A 20051-nucleotide genomic window follows, 5' to 3' on the forward strand; every position below is an offset into this window, starting at 1 on the left:
AAATTAAAAAGGAGAAACGACAGAAGTCAATACCATGGCAGCTGTTATTGGTTAGATAGTGGCCAAAGCCGATAGAAATCATATGCCATAATGCTTGCTCTAAGCGGACTAGTAATGACAATCCTGTGAAATTTGGTAACTCCGTTGCAGGAAAAAAAGAACTGGGCTTTTTAGGAAAACATGGGCTTTTTAGAAGAAAAAAACTCTCTCGGGGCAAAAATCATTTTCATCCATCTCTGTTCGTCCGGTGAGTAGGGGTGAGCATAAAAACCGGAACCGCGGATTTGACCCGTATCCGTCCGCAAAATTGCGGATTTCACCCAAACCGCAAAACGTATGGGCCGGACACGGGTGGGATTCTCAAATCCGCACGTTTTAGCGGTTTGGGTGCGGTTGAATATTGAAAATCGCGGATTACCCGCACCGTAGGTTAGTAAAGTAAAATCTTATAACATAAGACAGGCCCAGACCCCAATTCAATAGCATTGGCTTCCACTAGGCTTAAATGGGCTTCCACTAGGCTTCCAATTCAATTCAATAGTAAAGTAAAACCTTAAATGAGCTTCCACTAGGCTTTACGCAACGGTAGTAACGACTACCAACTAAAAACACGATGCCAAAGACAGGCCCAGATCTCTTTTATTTTATTTTATTTTTTATCCCTAATCCGCGGTTAATCCGCAACCAGACCGCACAATCCGCGGATGATTGGGCCGGTCACGGTTTGATTTTTCAAATCCGCAGCTGTGACGGTTTGGTTGCGGGTGACCCCTAATCCGCAACCGTACCGGTGAGAATTAGAGGCAGACGAAACCGAGGAAATCCATCTCTTCTCTATGCTACACATGTGAAACTTAAGTTATCAAAATAGGTACTCTTTGGGTTTCGCCCTAATTTTGTTTATATTGATTTTACTATTCGGTTTTTTTCTTGTTAAGCTCTTTAGGTTCTTTGACTATTGTGTATTACATTTGGATATCAAAATCGGGTTTTGTTTCGGATTGATGAAATTTGCACTTTTTGATTTGTGGGTTTTGTTGTATTCATCTTCTTATGGTGGATTAGAGTGGAAAAGATGCAGAATTAGAAGGATGTTTTTATTCTGTCTTATAATCTATAGTCAAAAGGTGCAATTTTTGAAATGATGGTTGTTTGAATAATGTCTGTTAGAGTGCTTTGTTATGATCTTGTTTCTGGACCCTTTAAGATTCAAATTCTCATTTCCTATAAACAGCTTGCAACATTACTTGTTTTTTTTTAGCTCATACGGTTTCTGTTGTTGTTGTGTAATTGCAGGAATCATCTATTTTGAGGCCTTTAAAGAGTGATGTTTGGAGACGGATACATGTCAAAGAACTTGTGGTGTTTGTAAAAATGACTAAATGAAGAAATACAAGCGCACTTTGTTGAATAGGAAAGGTCAGTTTCTTCTCCAAAGGCTTGGGTAATGTTTGGTTAATGTTCCTGAAACGATAAGCCGCTTTGATTAGATATCGTTCGTACAAATAAGTGAATAACCGATTATAGCAAACCTGCTTTTACTTTTTCGGTCTATTCAGTGAAAATTGTAAGCTTTCCGAGTTATTAGATTTCTGCATAATAAACTCGGTATCAAATTTGTTTTTTAGATGTCAAAAATACCACATACGGAGTTAAAATGTGAACACTTGCTGTTCTATAAGAGTCCCGAATTTAGGTCCAACATGGAGTTACACTTAACACCTACATGGTAATGGTTTTTAGTTCTGCAGAGTGCAGATTATAGCACAATCTGAACCGAAATCTGAATGATAGGAGAACTTATATCCGGTTAAAGATTCTTCTTGCTGCTGATGGAATGGACCAACAGCTCTTCCTTTGTCCCAGACTCCCAGGATAGATCATGTGGCTACTAATAAATCCTCTTCTAATGTTCTCAACTTTATTAGCTGCAATATCATCTTGCTTATAGGCTCTGAAATTAGTTCTTATAAAATGCCCAATCAAATTCAAGAACTTGATTTAGAGTCCCAGGTATAATTACAATTGAGATTAGGAAAGTGCCTGATGCAATGGAAATGATATAATATAAAGGCTGATATCCCTTTAAGCATAGTTGTTCGTAGTTATCCAGTACTGTACTTGTTTGGCGAGGATCATGTATCTGATTTGGTTAGAATCAATCAACCAAGTCCCTTCATCTGTTCCAGTCTTTCAGATATTAATACACAAGTTTTGTTGGTTTTTGGTCCCTAAACAGTTCATATAGCTGGAAATAATTAAGCATTTATTTCCCAACTGCCACAGATTGGTGGTACCGCTAGTAATGGAGCTCGGCAAGAGGAACTAGTGAGGTAAATGTTCTTTTCCTTCTCTTCAATTCTATTTAGGCTTCTCTGCTGTTCCATTGGACTCAGAATAGAGATCTTTAATAAAAAAAATCTTGCATTAGTACATGTATTTATAGTAAATTATCCTCTACGTTTTCGGTTTTCTTCTTCTTAACGATAGGTCTTGCCCTACCATGTTGATTTATCTTTATTAAATAGTTAACTTATAATATTAATGACCTTAATCAATTTTAGCCGTAATGCTCTTTTGATGATCAAGTTCCTCATGCTTTTGATATGGTACAATTGTTTAAGCAATTAAGTTTTTACATGTAGGTGTCCCTAGGATCATCTCCATGTTGGACCTAAATAGTCCCCCACACACCTACTTCATCCTTTTAGTCCTTCAAGCCTTCCGTTTTGGATTGTATATAGTCTGATGGGCTGACCTTACTTTGTCTATGCTTTGATCAGTTTCTCAGCACCTTGGGGTTAAAGCATGGGAGTGAAGAAAGAACCTTTGTCAGAGGCATTTGTAGCTCGCATGCTAGCAAAGCTATGAACGTGCAAGCACGTTTAAGCTTCTTCGAAGATGGAGGTCAGTCAATGTAACCCGCAACCCATTGTATTGTAATGTAGTAGTTGTTAGTAATGAAAAAATAATCAAAAGTAGACCATCCAAGACAAATCGACTCAATCAGTCCTTTAGATCGGATCTAGAATTTCTGAAATTGGTGTGAGTTGGTTCTGTTAGCGGATTAGTTCTTTTGAAGACCCGATGTTAGCTGGGGTTACCAAACTCCATGACGTTGAAGAATAGGAATGCGTACTAGTAATAGTAACCACTGTGATATTTGGTGACGCCCTGTAGCAACCTTGTAAAACTTGGGCATGTAGAAAAGAGTTTCTCATTGGGGAAAAATTCATCTTTTAACTCACCCATCTCTGTTCATCGAGCAGAATTAGAGGCAGAAGAAGTGGAGAAGATCTGCTGAGGTGATTCTGAAAGAATCACAGACATGGCTACACATGTGAGACTCCTGTATCAAATAGGTAGTCTTTGGGTTTTTCCCTAATTTTATTTCTATGGATTCTGTCACTATTAAGTTTTTTTTATCAAGCTTTTTAGAGTCTTTGGCGATTGCTTATTACATTATTAAGCATATCAAAATCTGGGTTTTATATTGATTAATGAAATTTTCACTTTTTGTTTACTGGGTTTGATTATGTTCACCTTTATGTCTGTTGTACAACTTCTTTGGGCAGGCAGATATTTCGACTCAGGAATGTAGCCGGTGCTGCTAATGGTGGATTATAGTAGAAAAGTTGCCAGAACTACAAGAATGTTTTTCTTCCGTCTTTCAATCCAGTCAAAAGGTGCAATTTTTGAAATGATAAGTGTATGAATAATATCTGCTAGAGTGCTTGTTATGATCTTGTTTCTGGACCCCTTCATATGAAAGAGATTCACATTCTGTTTTCCTATGAACAGTTTGAATTTCATGGTTTTGTGCTTATACGGTTTCTATTGTTGTTGTGTACTGCAGGAATTATCTGTTTTGAGGCCTTTAAAGAGTGATGTTTGTTGATGATGATATAGTTGATACATGGCAAAGAACTTGTCGACTATGTAAAATTAAGCCTTAATTCAGAAATGCAAGCGCACTTTGTTTACCACAGGAAAGGTCAGTTTTTTCTCCATAGGCTTGGGTAATGTTTGATTAATGATCCTGAAATGATAATTAGTTTTGCTGCTTTCATTAGATAGCATCATGGCATCTTAAGTGTATAATGTACCTATTATAGAAAACCTGCTTTTACTTTTTAGTATATTCAGTGAAAATTATCAGCTTTCCGAGTTGTTAGGTTTCTGGCTATTAAACTAATCAAATTTATTCTTAGATGTCAAACATACCAAATTTTAACTTCGTATGGAGTAACTCTTCTACAAGTTAAGAGTCCTGATGGTGTTTTCCCCAACAGAGGCCTAAGATATTTGGGTAACGGGGTCCACGGTTATGGTTTTTTAGTTCCGTAGATGATAGCGGACTAGTAATGGTAACCCTTGTGAAATTTGTTGACTTGCCTGTTGCAGCCTTGTAAAACATGGGCTTAGAAATGACTTTCTCATTGGGGCAAAAATACCAATGAGAAATGTGAACAGACTCACTCATCTGTAGGTAACCTGACGGTGTTTTCCTATTCAGGGGTCTAAATATTTGGGTAACTGGATTCATGGTTGTGTTTTTTCAGTTCTGAAGATGATAGCACAATCTGAACAAAAATTTGAATTCTAAAAGTAACTTCTCAGTATAGAATCAAGATCATGTGGCTAACGATGAAATCCTCGGAGCTCACCACTTCTCATTCCTCTTTTGTTGTAGCTGCAATATCATTCTTCCTTATAGGCTCTGAATTAGTTCTAATAAAATGCATGATTGAATTCTCAAACTTGATTCAGAATCCCAGATATAATACACAAGTGAGACAAAAAAAAAGTGCCTGATGTTAATTCTTGTTTGCCTTCAGATGGATCCGTAGTTATCCGGCATTGTACTTGTTTGGCAAGGAGCATGTATCTGATTTGGTTCCTAAACAGTTCATAAGGCTGGAACTAAGTAAGCATTAGATTCCCAACTGCAACAGAATTGGCCGTACTACTAGTGGTGGAGCTCGACAAGAGGAACTAATGAGGTAAATGTTCTTTTCCTTCTCTAATTTAGGCTTCTCTGCTGCTCCATTGGACTCAAAGTAGAGTTCATAAATATATTTTGTCTTGCATAAGTTCATATTTTGTCTCACCCATCTCTGTTCATCGAGCAGAATTAGAGGCAGAAGAAATGGAGAAGACCTGCTGAGGTGATTCTGAGGGATTTGCAGACATGGCTACCCATGTGAGACTCTGTACCAGATAGGTACCTCTTTTGGTTTTTTGCTGTCACTACTAAGTTCTTTTATCAAGCTCTTTAAAATCTGGGTTTGATTTAGATGAATGAAAAATTCACTTCATCTTTATTTTGTTGTACAATTTCTTTGGGCAGGCAGATATCTTGGCTCAGGAATGTTGCAGGTGCTTCTAATGGTGGATTATAGTGGTAAAAGTGCCAGAACTACAGAAATGTTTTTCTTCTGTCTTAGAATTCAGTCAAAAGGTGCAATTTTTGGAATGGTAAGTGTATGAATAATGTCTGCCAGAGTGGTTATGATGTTTTTGCTGGACCCCTTTTTATGAAAGAGATTCACATTCTTATTTCCTATGAACAGCTTGAATTTCATGGTTTTGTTGCTTATACGGTTTATAACTCTATATTGTTTTTGTGTACTGCAGGAATCGTCTGTTTTTAGGCCTTTAAAGAGTGATGTATGTTGACGATGATTTATTTGATACATGTCAAAGAACTTGTCAACTATGTAAAAATTAAGCCAAATTCAAGCGCACTTTGCTGAACAGGAAAGGTCAGTTTTTTCTCCATCAGCTTGGATAATGTTTGTTTAATGATCCTGAAATGATAAATATTTTTGCCCCCTGAAATTGCACTTGTTCCAAACAAATGAATTCACTGATTGTCAAATACCTGCTTTTACTTTTTAGGTATTTTCAAGGAAAATCGTTAGTTTTCGGAGTTATTAGACTTCTGCCTATTGAAGTTAGCATCAAATTTGTTCTTAGATGTCGAAAATACCAAATTAAATCTCATACTACATTCGAAAACTTAATTAAAATGTGAACAGACACACTCTTCTATAAGTAACAGTCCTGATGGTGTTTCCTCAATAGGGATCTATAATATTTGGGTAACTGGGTTTGTTTTTATGTTTTTTTGGTTATGTAGATGATATCTCAATGTGAAACAAAAAAAATTGAATCCTAAAAGAACTTTTATTAAATTAAAGATTATTTTTGCCGGTATTTTCTGCTGATGGAATGGACCAAGGGCTCTTCCTCTGTCCTAGGATGATGTGGCTAGCAATAAAATGTTGGTTGGTGAGCTCTCCCTTCCCAATCCTCTTCAAATGTTCTCAGCCTTCGTAGCTGCAGTATCTTCCTTGGTTATAGTCTCTAAAACAGTTTTTTTTTTCTGCCCGCAGTAACAAAACGCATAATCACAATCCACAAACTTGAATCAGAATTGCACAGATGTAATAGACAAGTGAGACTAAAAATTGTAGAATGACATTTCCCTTTTTAAGTTTACTTGTTTGTTGGTCATATAATGATGCCAATCCTTGATTACCTTCAGATGGATTCTTAGTTATCCGTAGTGTACTTGTGGCAAGAAGCATGTATCTGATTTTATTTAGAACCTAACCATCAAGTTCCCCAGATTTTAATACATATGTCAGTTCATAAGTGCTGGAACTAATTAAGCATTTAATGTCCAACTGCCACTGAACTGGGGGTACATCTAGTAATGGAGTTGTTCTTTTCCTCGTCTTCAATTGAATTTAGGCTTCTCTTCTGCTCCATTGGGCTCAAAATACAGTTCTTAAATATTTTTGTCGTTCATAAGTTCATGCATTTGTAGTAAACAGCTCTACTGCCACAATTTATTTACACTATTGCTGCATTGTTTAATGTGGTCCACCACCTTTTTGTTTTCTTTCTTCTTAACGAATGATCTTTCCCGACCATGTTGATCATCCTCATTAAATGGTTAAACTTATTGTATTAATTGGCCTTAATCAGTTTAGGTGACCTATGAGTATGTAAATATCATTCCTGGGGTCATCTTCATGTTGGTCCCCCATGCACCAAACTCATCCTTATAGTCCTTTACGCCTTCCTGTTTTGGAGTGTGTATAGTCTGATAAGCTGACCCTACTTTATCTATATCTTGAACAGGATGGAGGGGAGAATGAACCTTTGGTAAAGGCATTTCTAACTCGCACGCTGGCGAAGTTAGAAAAGTGCAAGCACGCTTAAGCTTCTTTGAAGATGGAGGTCAGTTAATGTAAAATTGTAAACCCGATAGCAATTGTACTGTAGTGGTAGTAGTTAGTAATCTTTGTTATGAGTAGAAGCATAAAATCCAAGAACTGCTTATGCTTCAAGAAAAATAATCAGTATAATTGAGTTGTTGATGATCTCATTATGTTCTGTAAGTCACGCCTATACTTATATATCATAAATTAGTTCATATCTGAGAAACTGAAAATGATGGCTCGGTTTGTTTAATACAACTTGTTTTAAAAATAAATCATGATATTTTTCTTGCTTGATTGATCATGAGATCCTGAAAGGTTTTACTGATGTAGTGATTTTCTAAGGTTCACCAAGTTTTTTCAGAATATCTTCCCATGTGCTGATATTGAGCTGTCCTGGAGTTGCATTTTTATATGTCCCTGTTATACCTTTCTAAATTCAGCTGATTCAATTTTCTGATCCAATTGTTTTCTTTAAAAGTGACAGTGAATGTTCTTTATCTTTAAACAAGTTCATTCATTATGTTTTCTTTAAACAAGTTCATTCATTTATTCCTAACATTTGATGCATACAAACACTTGCACAATTCACTAACAGAAGAAAAGAGTCCATCTGAACAACTAGACTCGCTTTCTTTCTCACTGACGGCCTAACTCTAAAACTGATTTCCAAGTAGAACTTCTTCAAACACAGAAACAAGGATAAAATCAAAGAAAATGTGAAACTTTTAGTGTGTGTTTTATGCTGCTGCTTGGAAAAGCTTGAGAACTTCTTCTTCATTTGGTAGAGCAGGAATAGCTCCTTTTTTGGTTGTAGTGATTGCTCCACATGCATTTGCAAATTTAAGCACTGTCTTCAAACTTGCTTCATTCTGCAAATAGATTAGAAAATGATTAGTATGTTTGCACTAATCGGAGCCAATTCAACTGGCTCCTAATTTTACTGCAACAATTTCGGTTATCGATCAGCGGTCATCCCAAGAGACAATGTAAACTTACTTCAAGAATAGAATCATCTTCCACAATCTTGTTTAGGAGGGCACCAACAAAAGCATCTCCTGCTCCAGTTGTGTCCACAGCTTTCACTTTAAATGCGTCCACTGTTCCATGGAAATGCTGCATTTTTTTATAAAAACTGTCAGTATTAAAGAAATGTACCATGGCATTCAGAAAGGACCTGATAGATCTGACTGGGGCAGGCAATTGGTGTGTACCTTGGTGTAGTATTTGCATCCATGGTCACCTAGAGTAATCAACAAGAGCTTCAATCCTGGGTGCATCAAGGAAATTGCAACTTCATCATCAACAGTCTCAAGGCCAGTCAAGAACTCGAACTCGTTGTCACTGACTTTGATCACATCTGCCTTTTCCCAGATACTCATGATCTGTTCTTTAGCTTCTTCGGCGGATGGCCACAGTGGCAATCTTAGATTGGGATCATAAGACAGAATTGCTCCAGCATCCTTTGCAACTTCCATTGCTTTTAGATGAGCTGATCTACATGGCTCAGTAATCAAACTTATTGATCCATAGTGAAAGATCTTAGCCTGCAATTAACCAAATCCGTCAAAAAAATTAGACCAATAAACAAAAAAAATTAGATGTGCATCAGGGGAATAAATTAAAATTTTCAATTTGAAAAGACAAAAAAAGAATCTGGACAACAAAAAAACTAAAAAAAATCTCATGTCCTTGTCAATTTGAAATTTTTGTAATCTTGTATGGATAATACAAAAATATTACAAGCACTGAATTCAGAGATTCATTACTGCAAAATGATTTGTTTATGTTAGTGATTTGATTAAGAAATTTGTGTATCAACATCAAATTACTCCAATATAGTAAAGTCAAATACAAACAGAACTTTCTTGTTTCAATCCTGTATCAGAATCAGATCCATAAAAACATTACTGAATATACTTGATCCAAAAACTAAAACAAGTCAAAGCAACCAGCCCCCAAGAATCGGATCCAATGAATTTCGATTCAAACTCAGGTTATTGATATCATCCCCCAAACGAACTTATCGGATCCAAAGTAAAGTAAAAGCTAATTATGTTGGAGGATTAAATAAGTGATGTAAAAGAAAAGGAAGTACTGTTACCTTTCTGATGAGTTCAAGGTTAAGTTCAGATTCAGTCAAGAGCATATCGGCACTAGGATTCCGGTAAAACATGAATTCACGTTCACCATCAGCTTTCAACGTAACAAAAGCAAGAGCAGTTCTTGCACCTTGATCAAATATAACACCTTCACTACTAACACCATTCTGATTCAAGATATTCTTCAACATATGACCAAATTCATCATCACCAAGTTTACCAACAAAAGCAGCTTTCCCACCCAATCTCGAAACAGCAATGGCAACATTAGCTGGTGCGCCACCTGGTGCTTTCAAGAAACCTGGTGCTTCTGCTAATGAAACTCCTGATTCTGTCGGTACAAAATCTATAAGCATCTCACCGAAAGATACTATAAGTGAATTTGATTCAGCACCATTAACAGTGTTGCTTGCTGGTGCCATTGTTTATGGACTGGATATTCTTACAGAGAAAGAATGAAAGAAAAAGAGAAAGAGAGATCTTTAAGAGGATTTAGATGGAGAGATTTATAGAGAAAGTGGGTCTAGAGAGAGATATAAAGAAGTCAGGTTTGGTTGGCGATGGTGGTGGTTTTGATGAATTGATTACGAAGAAAGAAGATGGTGGGATGTATACATTTATAGTATTAATTATGGATTTCAGAGTTGGAAATAAAATCCTAATTTTTATGGTAATTATTTAACTTCGATTAGGATTTGGATATAATTAACCTGGCACTTTTAGGGGCCACCCCAAAGGATTTAGGGGCCATCAATTTATACCCAGCCAAAGACTCTAGTTAAGGGGTACACTATATGATATTGAAGTTACATAAATGCCCTTCTGGTAAAACTGTATAAAAACCAAATCAAAAACAATTCTACTCATTTCAACTCTTCTTCTTCCAGTTTCATATTATCTTCCGATTGTGGAAGAAAAAAAAAATTTCCTCGTTCAACCGAAACATCGCCGCGAATCGTAAAATCAAAACATCGTCGATTCGTTTATAAAACAATGGATAAGAGAAATGAAACCCACAAACCTAGAACCAAAAATGTTGCTCGGGGTATCGATCCAAACATTGGAATTTTAGCAGGAAATAAAGAAATTGTTGCTGCAAATGAAGAAGAACGCGAAGAAGAAGTACCCGGCAATATAGTCGGTGGTGGCGATTCCGATAGTCAAACACTTCGTCAACTTCAAATGGCCCCAATTAGGTAAGAATCTATCATTTTTGGGGTTTATTTCGCTTTAATTCGTCGAATCGAGAAAAAAATTTTCTAGGGTTTTCGGTTATTTATCCAGATTCGGACGATATTCATGCTCATTTACTTCCGAATGTAGTCGTGTTCTTCATTCCTCAAGAACATCGACAGTATTCGGGAGAAAGATTTGATGATTATCTGCCGAATATTGGTGGCCATATCTTCCTGGATACAAACTGCTAATAATCGGTAGTTTAATGATTTTTTTGGCTACCGAATATATTTAAGTAGACACACAGTATTCGGAAGAACACTCAATAACGAATGTATATATTGAAAAAAATCTCAAAATTTCTGATATAGGAAAAATCCCATTTTGGGGACAGTATTTATTCGGAAGACAATATAATGTTTTATACCTCCGATTGTGTAGGATAAAATTTTAGAGTTTCTGAACTCCAGTTGATGAATATTCGGTTGTAAACATGTTTAGTTATGTTCCGATTGTTTTTTATTCGGAAACATTTGTGTCTTCTTACTTCCGAATTTGTACATTCGGGTTATAGTTGTGCACTTTGTCTTCCGATTTTGTAGGATGAAAAATTTACAGCTTCTGAACTCCAATTGATGTATATTCGGTTGCACATATGTTTAGTTAGCTTCCGATTGTTTTGTATTCGGGAACAATATGTGTCTTTTTACGTCCGAATGTGTTTATTCGGGTTATATTTCCATACTTTGTCTTCCGATTGTATAGTTTGTAAATATTGTTCCTTTCTTTGTTGTTTAGACAAAGTCGAGAAGGTAGGAAGAAAGTGACAGCTAGTGCTAGGAGGGAAAGGAGTGCCAAAGATAATTCAAGTGCTCAACAAAGCGAACAAGAACAAAGCAGTCAACAAGGAGTGCAACCAAGTGTTTAACAACAAGGCAGTGAACAAGGGGTGCGACCAAGTGCTGAACAAGCCGCTCAACAAAGTGCAGGACCAAGTGTTGAACCAGTTGATCCAGTGCCAAGAGTAGAAGAAGGACAACCAAGTGGTACCCAAAAAGCCAAAAAAGGAAAAGATGTTGTAAGGAAGGATATTGCTAAGAAAGCATCACATCTTGTCCCTCAGCACTTGAAGAAGAAGGGTATTCCAGCAGGCACAATCCTTGGACTACCAGCGGATTGAGGAAAATTGCTATTTGGATACAAAGACTCATGGGCCAGAGAAATATACGAAACCGAGGTAATAAAATTACTATTTTTTATTAATGTATTGTCTATGTGTTATATCGTAATATTTGTATTAAGGATTTTTTTATGTACTTTAATAGGATCATCAAGATGCGGTCCGTCTACTCAAACCTACCGCCGCACCGCACCAACAAAAATGCTTGCGTGGCCTTTATCCGGTGAATGTGAAAGGTTCAAGACAATTGTTGCCAACTCGGGGTTAGCTAATGCCGCCGAGAATTCATTGTTGGAACATGATCGTGTGGCCATATCGGCGTTCGTGGAGAGAATGTATCCTGAGACCGATACTTTCCATATGCCGTTTGGGGAGATGACGATTACCCCGGATGATGTTGTGCAGATTCTTAACCTTCCCGACCAAGGCACAGCTGTGAAGTTTAACTACACAAAGCAGTTAAGTTGGGCACAACTTTATTCTCTAACTAACAAGTGCTTAGGTTGGGATGAAGAGACAACAACAGCAGAGTTTAGGAGGCATGCAGTTATAGAACAAGACAGATCAACATTACAGCTTTGATGAATATGTTCCGAGGCACCTTGGAGAAGGAAAAGAATGGAACGTTAACTGATGAGCAAGTGAACCACGCTGCCACTGCATATCTCCTGTGTATTGGGATGTGTCATATTCCCCAATACTTCTGGCAACCGGATCGACGCCAACCTTATACAACTTTTGGATCCTCTCCATGAAGTCGGTGACTATTCTTGGGGCACGGCATGCCTAGCATTCTTGATGGAAGAGTTGAGAAAGGCGTCGAGGCTAGGAACCTGCCAAGTTGCCGGGAACGTGGCTCTATTGCAGGTTTTTTCTTTAACTCTATAACTCACTCTATAGTTCGGTAGACAATACATATGATGCATATTCATAACTCCAAAGGACGCATATTCGGTAGGAATTGATCCATCTTATTTTCCGAATGTTTTATTCGGTGGCTAGGTACTTAGTTTTTTTCCGATTATATAATCGGAAATATTTTTTGATATTACCGAATATACAGGCCAGAAAACTAGAGGTTACTGAACTCCAAATGACGCATATTCGGTAGGAATGATCCATCTATTTTCCGAATGTTTGTTATTCGGTGGCTAGGTACTTAGTTTTATTTCCGATTATATATAATCGGAAATATTTTTTGATATTACTACCGAATATACAGGCCAGAAAAACTATAGGTTACTGAACTCCAAATGACGCATATTCGGTAGGAATGATCCATCTATTTTCCGAATGTTTGTTATTCGGTGGCTAGGTACTTAGTTTTATTTCCGATTATATAATCGGAAATATTTTTGATATTACTACCGAATATACAGGCCAGAAAAACTATAGGTTACTGAACTCCAAATGACGCATATTCGGTAGGAAATGATCCATATATATTTCCGAATGTTGGGTATTCGGTGGATAGGTACTCAGTTTTTTCCGATTATATATATCGGAAATTATGTTTGGAAATTACTACCGAATATACACAATCTATTTACTAAAACTTGGTTTCTTATGTATATAGGCATGGATCTATGACCACTTCCCTATCCTGAAGTTGGCCGGAGAGAACCCGGGGTGGTGCAAAGGTACTCCTAGAGGAACAAAGTATATATTTGAAGACAACCGTTCTAGGACAAAGAGCAGCAGTTGATTCGCATGAGGGAGATTTTGGACCAATTGAAGGCCTCGGACGTATGCTTTGATCCATACAAGGAAGATCGAGTCAGTGGGCATATAAATGTTCGGTCGGACTTGTCCCTTTATTTTGGACCATTGTGGCACCCCACAGGATATGTGATGTATAACCCCTCTAGGGTGATGCGACAACACGGGTATATACAACATCAACCTCTGGAGAAAATGGGGGATTACTACAAATTGGAGTTGGAGTTGTGTCTTCTAGTGGTGATAATCTCACGATTGTTCACACAGGCCCACCTACTGTTCTTGATAACTGGGATAAGAGGAATGACTTCATTATCGACACTGGTAGACGAACCACCGAGGTGATGAAAATTCTCCAGACTATATGAGTTGGTATAACAAGGTATCACATCCTTTGGTTATCCGTGAAATCAAATCCAACACTACTGCGGCGGGTTCAAGTTATAATTGTATCATCAAAGACAAACCAGCTGGTTATGATAGACTGGTGCGTGTTCTTATATTTTTGTTCATTTTATATTATTCCTATAAATCTTAGGTAATTACCGTTTGATGTTATGTCATTACGTATAAAAAACAGGTGAATAGGTTCAAGCGTGTTTCCAAAATGTTAACTGCATGCTGAAGAGCGGAGATCCCATGCCAGCTGAGAAGATCAAAGAGGCTAGAGATCTAGTTGATAATATGGATAACGAAGATTATGCTGCCCAGTTTGGGGAGAAAGTCACGAAGAGGCATCAGCCCAAGGTGGCAGTATCAAAGACGGGTAAAAGAACTCGAGCTTCATCGAGCGCTGAAGCTGCTCCAACTGAAGCTGCTCCAACTGAAGGTGCTCAAACCCGTGGTCGTGCAGGACTGGGAGGTAGTCACGGTCGTAAAGTAAAGAAGAGCAGATAAATGACAATGATTTTTGTTGTACATTCGGAAATTTGTTTGGGTAACTAAGTTAGACAAGTTCAAATGACAATGATTTGTGTGGTATATTCGGAAGTTTTGGTAACTAATTTAACTTCCGATTATTTCAAAGACAAAATTTGAAAAGTATAAGTTTTTCCAAATTCTGATTTTTGGGCCATCGTACATTCGGAACTTTACAAAAAATATCCTCCGAATATTACAAGTTCAAAACAAACCACGCCATGGCTCCAGGTGGTTCCAAGGGCCAATATTGAAGGTTAGACAGCCCATATTCGGAAGTTTTGGTAACTAATTTAACTTCCGATTATTTCAAAGACAAAATTTGAAAAGTATAAGTTTTTCCAAATTCTGATTTTTGGGCCATCGTACATTCGGAACTTTACAAAAAATATCCTCCGAATATTACAAGTTCAAAACAAACCACGCCATGGCTCCAGGTGGTTCCAAGGGCCAATATTGAAGGTTAGACAGCCCATATTCGGAAGTTTTGGTAACTAATTTAACTCCGATTATTTCAAAGACAAAATTTGAAAAGTATAAGTTTTTCCAAATTCTGATTTTTGGGCCATCGTACATTCGGAACTTTACAAAAAAATTCCTCCGAATATTACAAGTTCAAAACAAACCACGCCATGGCTCCAGGTGGTTCCAAGGGCCAATATTGAAGGTTAGACATCCCATATTCGGAAGTTTTGGTAACTAATTTAACTCCGATTATTTCAAAGACAAAATTTGAAAAGTATAAGTTTTTCCAAATTCTGATTTTTGGGCCATCGTACATTCGGAACTTTACAAAAAATTATCCTCCGAATATTACAAGTTCAAAACAAACCACGCCATGGCTCCAGGTGGTTCCAAGGGCCAATATGAAGGTAGACAGCCCATATTCGGAAGTTTTGGTAACTAATTTAACATCCGATTATTTCAAAGACAAAATTTGAAAAGTATAAGTTTTTCCAAATTCAGATTTTTGGGCCATCGTACATTCGGAACTTTACAAAAAAATTATCCTTCGAATATTACAAGTTCAAAACAAACCATAATCGGAAGGTTTAGTTTTTATTACCTTTTCGATTATTCAATGTAAAAAAACTGTTTCCTGGAACCTAACAACACCATAATCGGAAAGAAAGTTGACTCATAACATAACCGAATATTACAATCGGTAGGTTGTTTAACAAAATAATCTACCGATTTCGTATAATCGGCTAGTTTTTATATTAATAATACTCCGATTACATCCATTACATAAAATTCAAACGACCTTAACCTTACAATTTCGTCAAAAGCACCTAAATCCATACTCCTAATTGACCATAAAAGTATTAAAACAGATCATAACTTCCAGTGACCATAGAAATTGTCCCTCTTGATTTTGTAGCATCCTTCATGTTCAAATCGTTTCCCGTAGAGGTCCACATACCGGCGATCCGCAAGATTTCTCTGAAATTACGAATGAGTAACAAGTTAGTACTAACTTTTGTTAATGTGAGTTGGAGTTACAGAGATACTTAATCGTTTTTCATACGTCCACCAAGGAAAAGCGTTCCTAACAAACCGTTCCTCATCTTCAAGTTTGTCAATCTCCTTATCGAGCGCATTCTTTCTCATCTTAATGTCATTGGATGATCTTCGAATTCGATTACCATCTAAGGCCTCAAATACCATTAAGATACGGTTCCATATCTGTTCTTCGGATTCCGATTTGTGGAGCTTGTGAACACGATCATGAGCAGTTACCACAACCCACGCTCTATAAATAGCACAATCTTCTTCTTCGGCAAAAGCAATATCCATGTTTTTTGTTATGAAAATTAAAACTGAAGAGAGGAAAGAGTTTGGTGCAATTGGGGTGATAGATATGAGTTTCTTCATATAGGTTTAGGGTCCAACGGCTCTTTTTGTTTTTCCCAAAAACTCCAACGGCTAATTTGACGAAAGTTGAATGTGGAGAAACCAATACTCGATAGGTATTTTATTTAGCATATCTACCGATTATGGTAGCTTTCAAAATTTGAATTTGGGGCAACTTATAATCGGTAGGTTTTGTAATATATTTTAACTCCCGATTAACGCTGCATCCAAAACACGAACCAAGTGGTTATGGCTGGCTGTTACACTCAAAACATATGGAATATGGCAAGGGTTCGATCTATGGCTCCTTATAATCGGTAGGTTGCTAAGTTGTATTCCCTTCCGATTATAGCAACCTTCATCTTCTTCTCTATAACTCTAACAACTCACAAATGAAAAAGAAATGAAAAAATGAAACAGAAATCATTCTAATACTGCACCGACTACAATCGGAAGTCTGGGAAATATTTTGGCTTCCGATTGCAATCGGAGGATAACAATGTTATCATATCCTCCGAATATATAAGGGTAATTTCGCCATTACGAATTACGCGAAATAAGGGCTGGCTACATTTTCCCTTTGGGTGACCTTTTTTGTTTTATTGTTGGCCCCTAAATCCTTTCGAGTGGCCCCTAAAAACGCCAGGATAATTAACTTTCTTTTCGGACAAACAAAGGATTTTTTACCTTAAATTGTTGTTATTTCCTATCCCAGAGATTCTTTCATGTTGCCCCTAAATAACTAGTTTTCCTTCATGGGACTCACCGTTGTTGATATGCTGATGTTTAAAAACAACGCCGTTAAAATAATCTGAGCGGCATTTTATTGGCAATAAGAGCTTGGCTATGCGGTTTTGTTTGAGTTTTTCCTCTGACCTAAGTCTGTAATCATGAAATGCAAATACTTTCTCCATTGCTACATGGATGACCTAGTTCAAGTTTGCACCAATTTTAAGGCATGGAGGAGAGAGAATATTTTTAAGTATTTTTTTTATGATCTTATCTTTATGAACTAATAAAATTTAAAAATAATTTGTCGTTTAAACTATAGATGGATATTCGTAAACTTTATATCATTGAAAAGCATTTTAAAACACTTACGTAACGAATATACACATGACTATGAAATTACACGTATTTCTTATACCGACAATAAGCAATTAAAGGGTAGTTTTAGAATATCTTCTAATGTAAGTCATCTATTAGTGGGGATTTTTTTAAAAATGAATAGGTCATCTATTTAGGGACGTAAGGAGTAATTAGTAGTATATTAAGGTTGTTTCAACTATGTGAGCGACAATCTCCGAATGTAAAAATCGGTTATCCAAAAATTGTCTGAAGACTAAAAATTGAGACCACGGAAAGAGCCAGGATTTCAATAGAAAAGGGGCAAAAGAAATAAATTTGGGACTTGGTTTTTTACGAGGGCGAACTTGGTTTCCAAATTCAACTGGCAGGACTAACAAATTTAAAATGACATTTTATGTCCAAGCATAGTTTATCAGTATTCCCTGGTATCTAATACGTATCCGTTGATGCGGGTGGTTTCTATACTGACAGATACCAAATAAAAAAGGCATATTTAAGGCACCATATTCGTACTCAAGATCAAGATCATGGTGCTAAAAACAAGATTCATATATTTTTACAGCGTAACATCTTAGATTTATAATTAAGATAATACAATTCTCAGTATTTATGTGACGAATCCCCAATTGGAAGTTTAGCCGTCAAATGCATTCAACGTCATTCACCGATCAATCCTGCTTCACAAGGGAGAATAAATGGAATTTCAATCAACAATCTCGATATCTAGTGTCGTGTTAAACGAAAATGATTATTTGAAGATTCATTTAGTTCCTGCACATATTCTTTACAAGTGGGGTATCAACTCGAAGAACAAAGTCAACCATCTACTAATTATTCAAATTTTGAAGAAGCTAGCTCAAACCTAATACTTTCTCCCATTATTTTCGTGACCCCTGAAGACAATATACTTAGTCATATATAATGTAATAATGTATTTAAGTTACAATATTTTTCGGATTCAGTGGTTTAGTCACCATTATTTAATGTACTTGAAGTATATTTGTACATCTAATATATGCAAATCTATACGATGGAGAATGACAATACCTTAATTAGACAGAAACTCTCAACATCGGTAAATATAAGTCAGTATCACCCACATCGCGCATATTGTATCCGATATTGATACCCGATAAGGCAAGCCATCCGTTCAAGGGTACAAATTGACCACCAAACGACACGCACCCATAATTAAGGCTTATGCTCCAGATTTTATCTTGGGTTTTCCTCGATTTTTAGTCGTGGATTAGAAAACATTAACAATATTGAGGACGTTATAATAGTCTGACACGACTATTATAACCGTTTTGTCATATTGGTTTTCTAATTCTTTACTTCATATTGTAAGGGTACCCGATCATAGAAAATGATTTTCAAAACTTGAGTGAAGTCTTAGAATTAAAACAACAAACCTATCCATAATATTTTAAAAGGAGCAAATTAAGAAGAAAAAAAAAATCTGAAGTAGGCTTTATGCTTAGGGAAAACGTCGTTTTGTTTCCAAATTAAACTAGCAGAACTTCAAATCAACAGAAAGTTTTATATCCAACGAGAACGATCAACCACCATGCATAGCAGAATTGCAAATTAATAAGAGAGTATACTAGTTTAGGGAGGAGGATGTCAAAATACATATAAGACAAACCGGAGGATGTTTGAATGTCCTTCTCACCAAATTAAAATTCATTTTCTGGAATTTATCAAGAAATTGGTTGGGTGGTGAATAGCAGTCATCATTTATTTATTCTTTTTCATTTTTCACCTTTTAGTCTGCAAATTGAAATTAAGGTAAAGATTTTATTTCATTTTCTAAACAAAACATAATTTCATTTTATTTGTTAAATGAAAAGTTTAATAGTTACTTTACCTGCTCTTTCAAAAAGAAGCTATACGATATTCAATTCATCCCACTTTTCTGTTTTAAAAAAAGAGAGAAGTTAACCGACCTGACTCAGTTTCAGCTAAGTGATAGACTCAAATTAAATGTAACTTGCTAATAATAATAAGCAATAAGTAATGGTTGGTTGGATCATAGAATACCTGAAAGAAGAATATAAAATTTAATGAATTTGTTGCATGAGTTTAATAATATACAGACAACAGCACTGTAACTGAAGTCACTGAATATTACAGACAGTTGTTGTCCATGGAGAAATGACTAACGAGCAGTGCAATTAACGAGTAAGAAAGCAACAGATTTTTTGGAAGTTCATATGAAATAAACTGTTACTCGATTACCTTTAGAAGTTCACATGATTTTTTGTATTTTTGATCGGCAAAAGTTCACATGATATTGCTCATCAAAAACAAGAAGTATTGTGATTTTGGTGTGGATAACTATATACATTGGGGCGTTTTTGATAATGGTCGACCCGTACCAACTAGTGATCAGTTTATTATTTGAGGATTCAGCAAGCATATGCACAAACCAGGTTCGAAAGAGCCCACCATCCTGAAAATGAATCTGAATGATGATCAAAACCACGGGCTTTCGTTTAATCAAACATTGGAGTAATATATTGATTGTACTTTTTTTTCTCCAATCCTTTGATGGTTTTGGTAGATAGCTCCTTCTAGTAAGGTGGTAGTTTTTAGCCTTAAATTATAGTAAGTGATACAAATTTTAAACCAAGATTAGCACATACTGATATAGATAATTATAATACAGACTAGTCGTATGTTGGTACCGAGTCAAGAAAATACAGACACCCCATAGAAGTAAAGCCTAGACTATCATGAATATTTGTACCTAACTAAACTTAATGGGAATAGACCGGAGAC

The 20051-nt window shown here is 36.4% G+C and overlaps 1 protein-coding gene and 2 long non-coding RNA genes across 8 annotated transcripts; 1 reads left to right on the forward strand and 2 right to left on the reverse strand.

The window, feature by feature from the left end:
- Positions 1-698: 698 nt before the first annotated feature.
- On the forward strand, positions 699-7841 carry LOC113317061. 6 transcript variants are annotated; one of them, XR_003343216.1, is made up of 14 exons: positions 699-871; positions 1297-1419; positions 2240-2333; positions 2784-2907; positions 3270-3362; positions 3576-3686; positions 3857-3994; positions 4839-5003; positions 5133-5224; positions 5351-5478; positions 5638-5765; positions 6143-6294; positions 6399-6460; positions 7153-7841. It is a non-coding gene; the product is annotated as an uncharacterized LOC113317061 (long non-coding RNA). The 6 variants fall into 6 exon arrangements; XR_003343224.1 differs by lacking the exons at positions 6143-6294; positions 6399-6460 and having other exon boundaries at positions 5133-5203; positions 7153-7741; XR_003343213.1 differs by lacking the exons at positions 6143-6294; positions 6399-6460 and having other exon boundaries at positions 7153-7735.
- LOC113317051 (fructokinase-2-like) lies at positions 7758-9916 on the reverse strand. The gene is made up of 4 exons (XM_026565199.1): positions 9337-9916; positions 8447-8779; positions 8232-8348; positions 7758-8104 (listed from the first exon to the last, which is right to left on the reverse strand). The coding sequence occupies exons 1-4, from the start codon at positions 9754-9756 to the stop codon at positions 7973-7975; spliced, it is 1002 nt and encodes a 333-aa protein (XP_026420984.1). The 5' UTR covers positions 9757-9916; the 3' UTR covers positions 7758-7972.
- Positions 9917-17762: 7846 nt separating this feature from the next.
- LOC113337499 lies at positions 17763-19744 on the reverse strand. The gene is made up of 3 exons (XR_003354282.1): positions 19509-19744; positions 19138-19185; positions 17763-17944 (listed from the first exon to the last, which is right to left on the reverse strand). It is a non-coding gene; the product is annotated as an uncharacterized LOC113337499 (long non-coding RNA).
- Between the last annotated feature and the right edge of the window lie 307 nt (positions 19745-20051).

Source organism: Papaver somniferum, chromosome 1 (genome assembly GCF_003573695.1).
Source record: "Papaver somniferum cultivar HN1 chromosome 1, ASM357369v1, whole genome shotgun sequence".
NCBI lineage: Eukaryota > Viridiplantae > Streptophyta > Magnoliopsida > Ranunculales > Papaveraceae > Papaver > Papaver somniferum.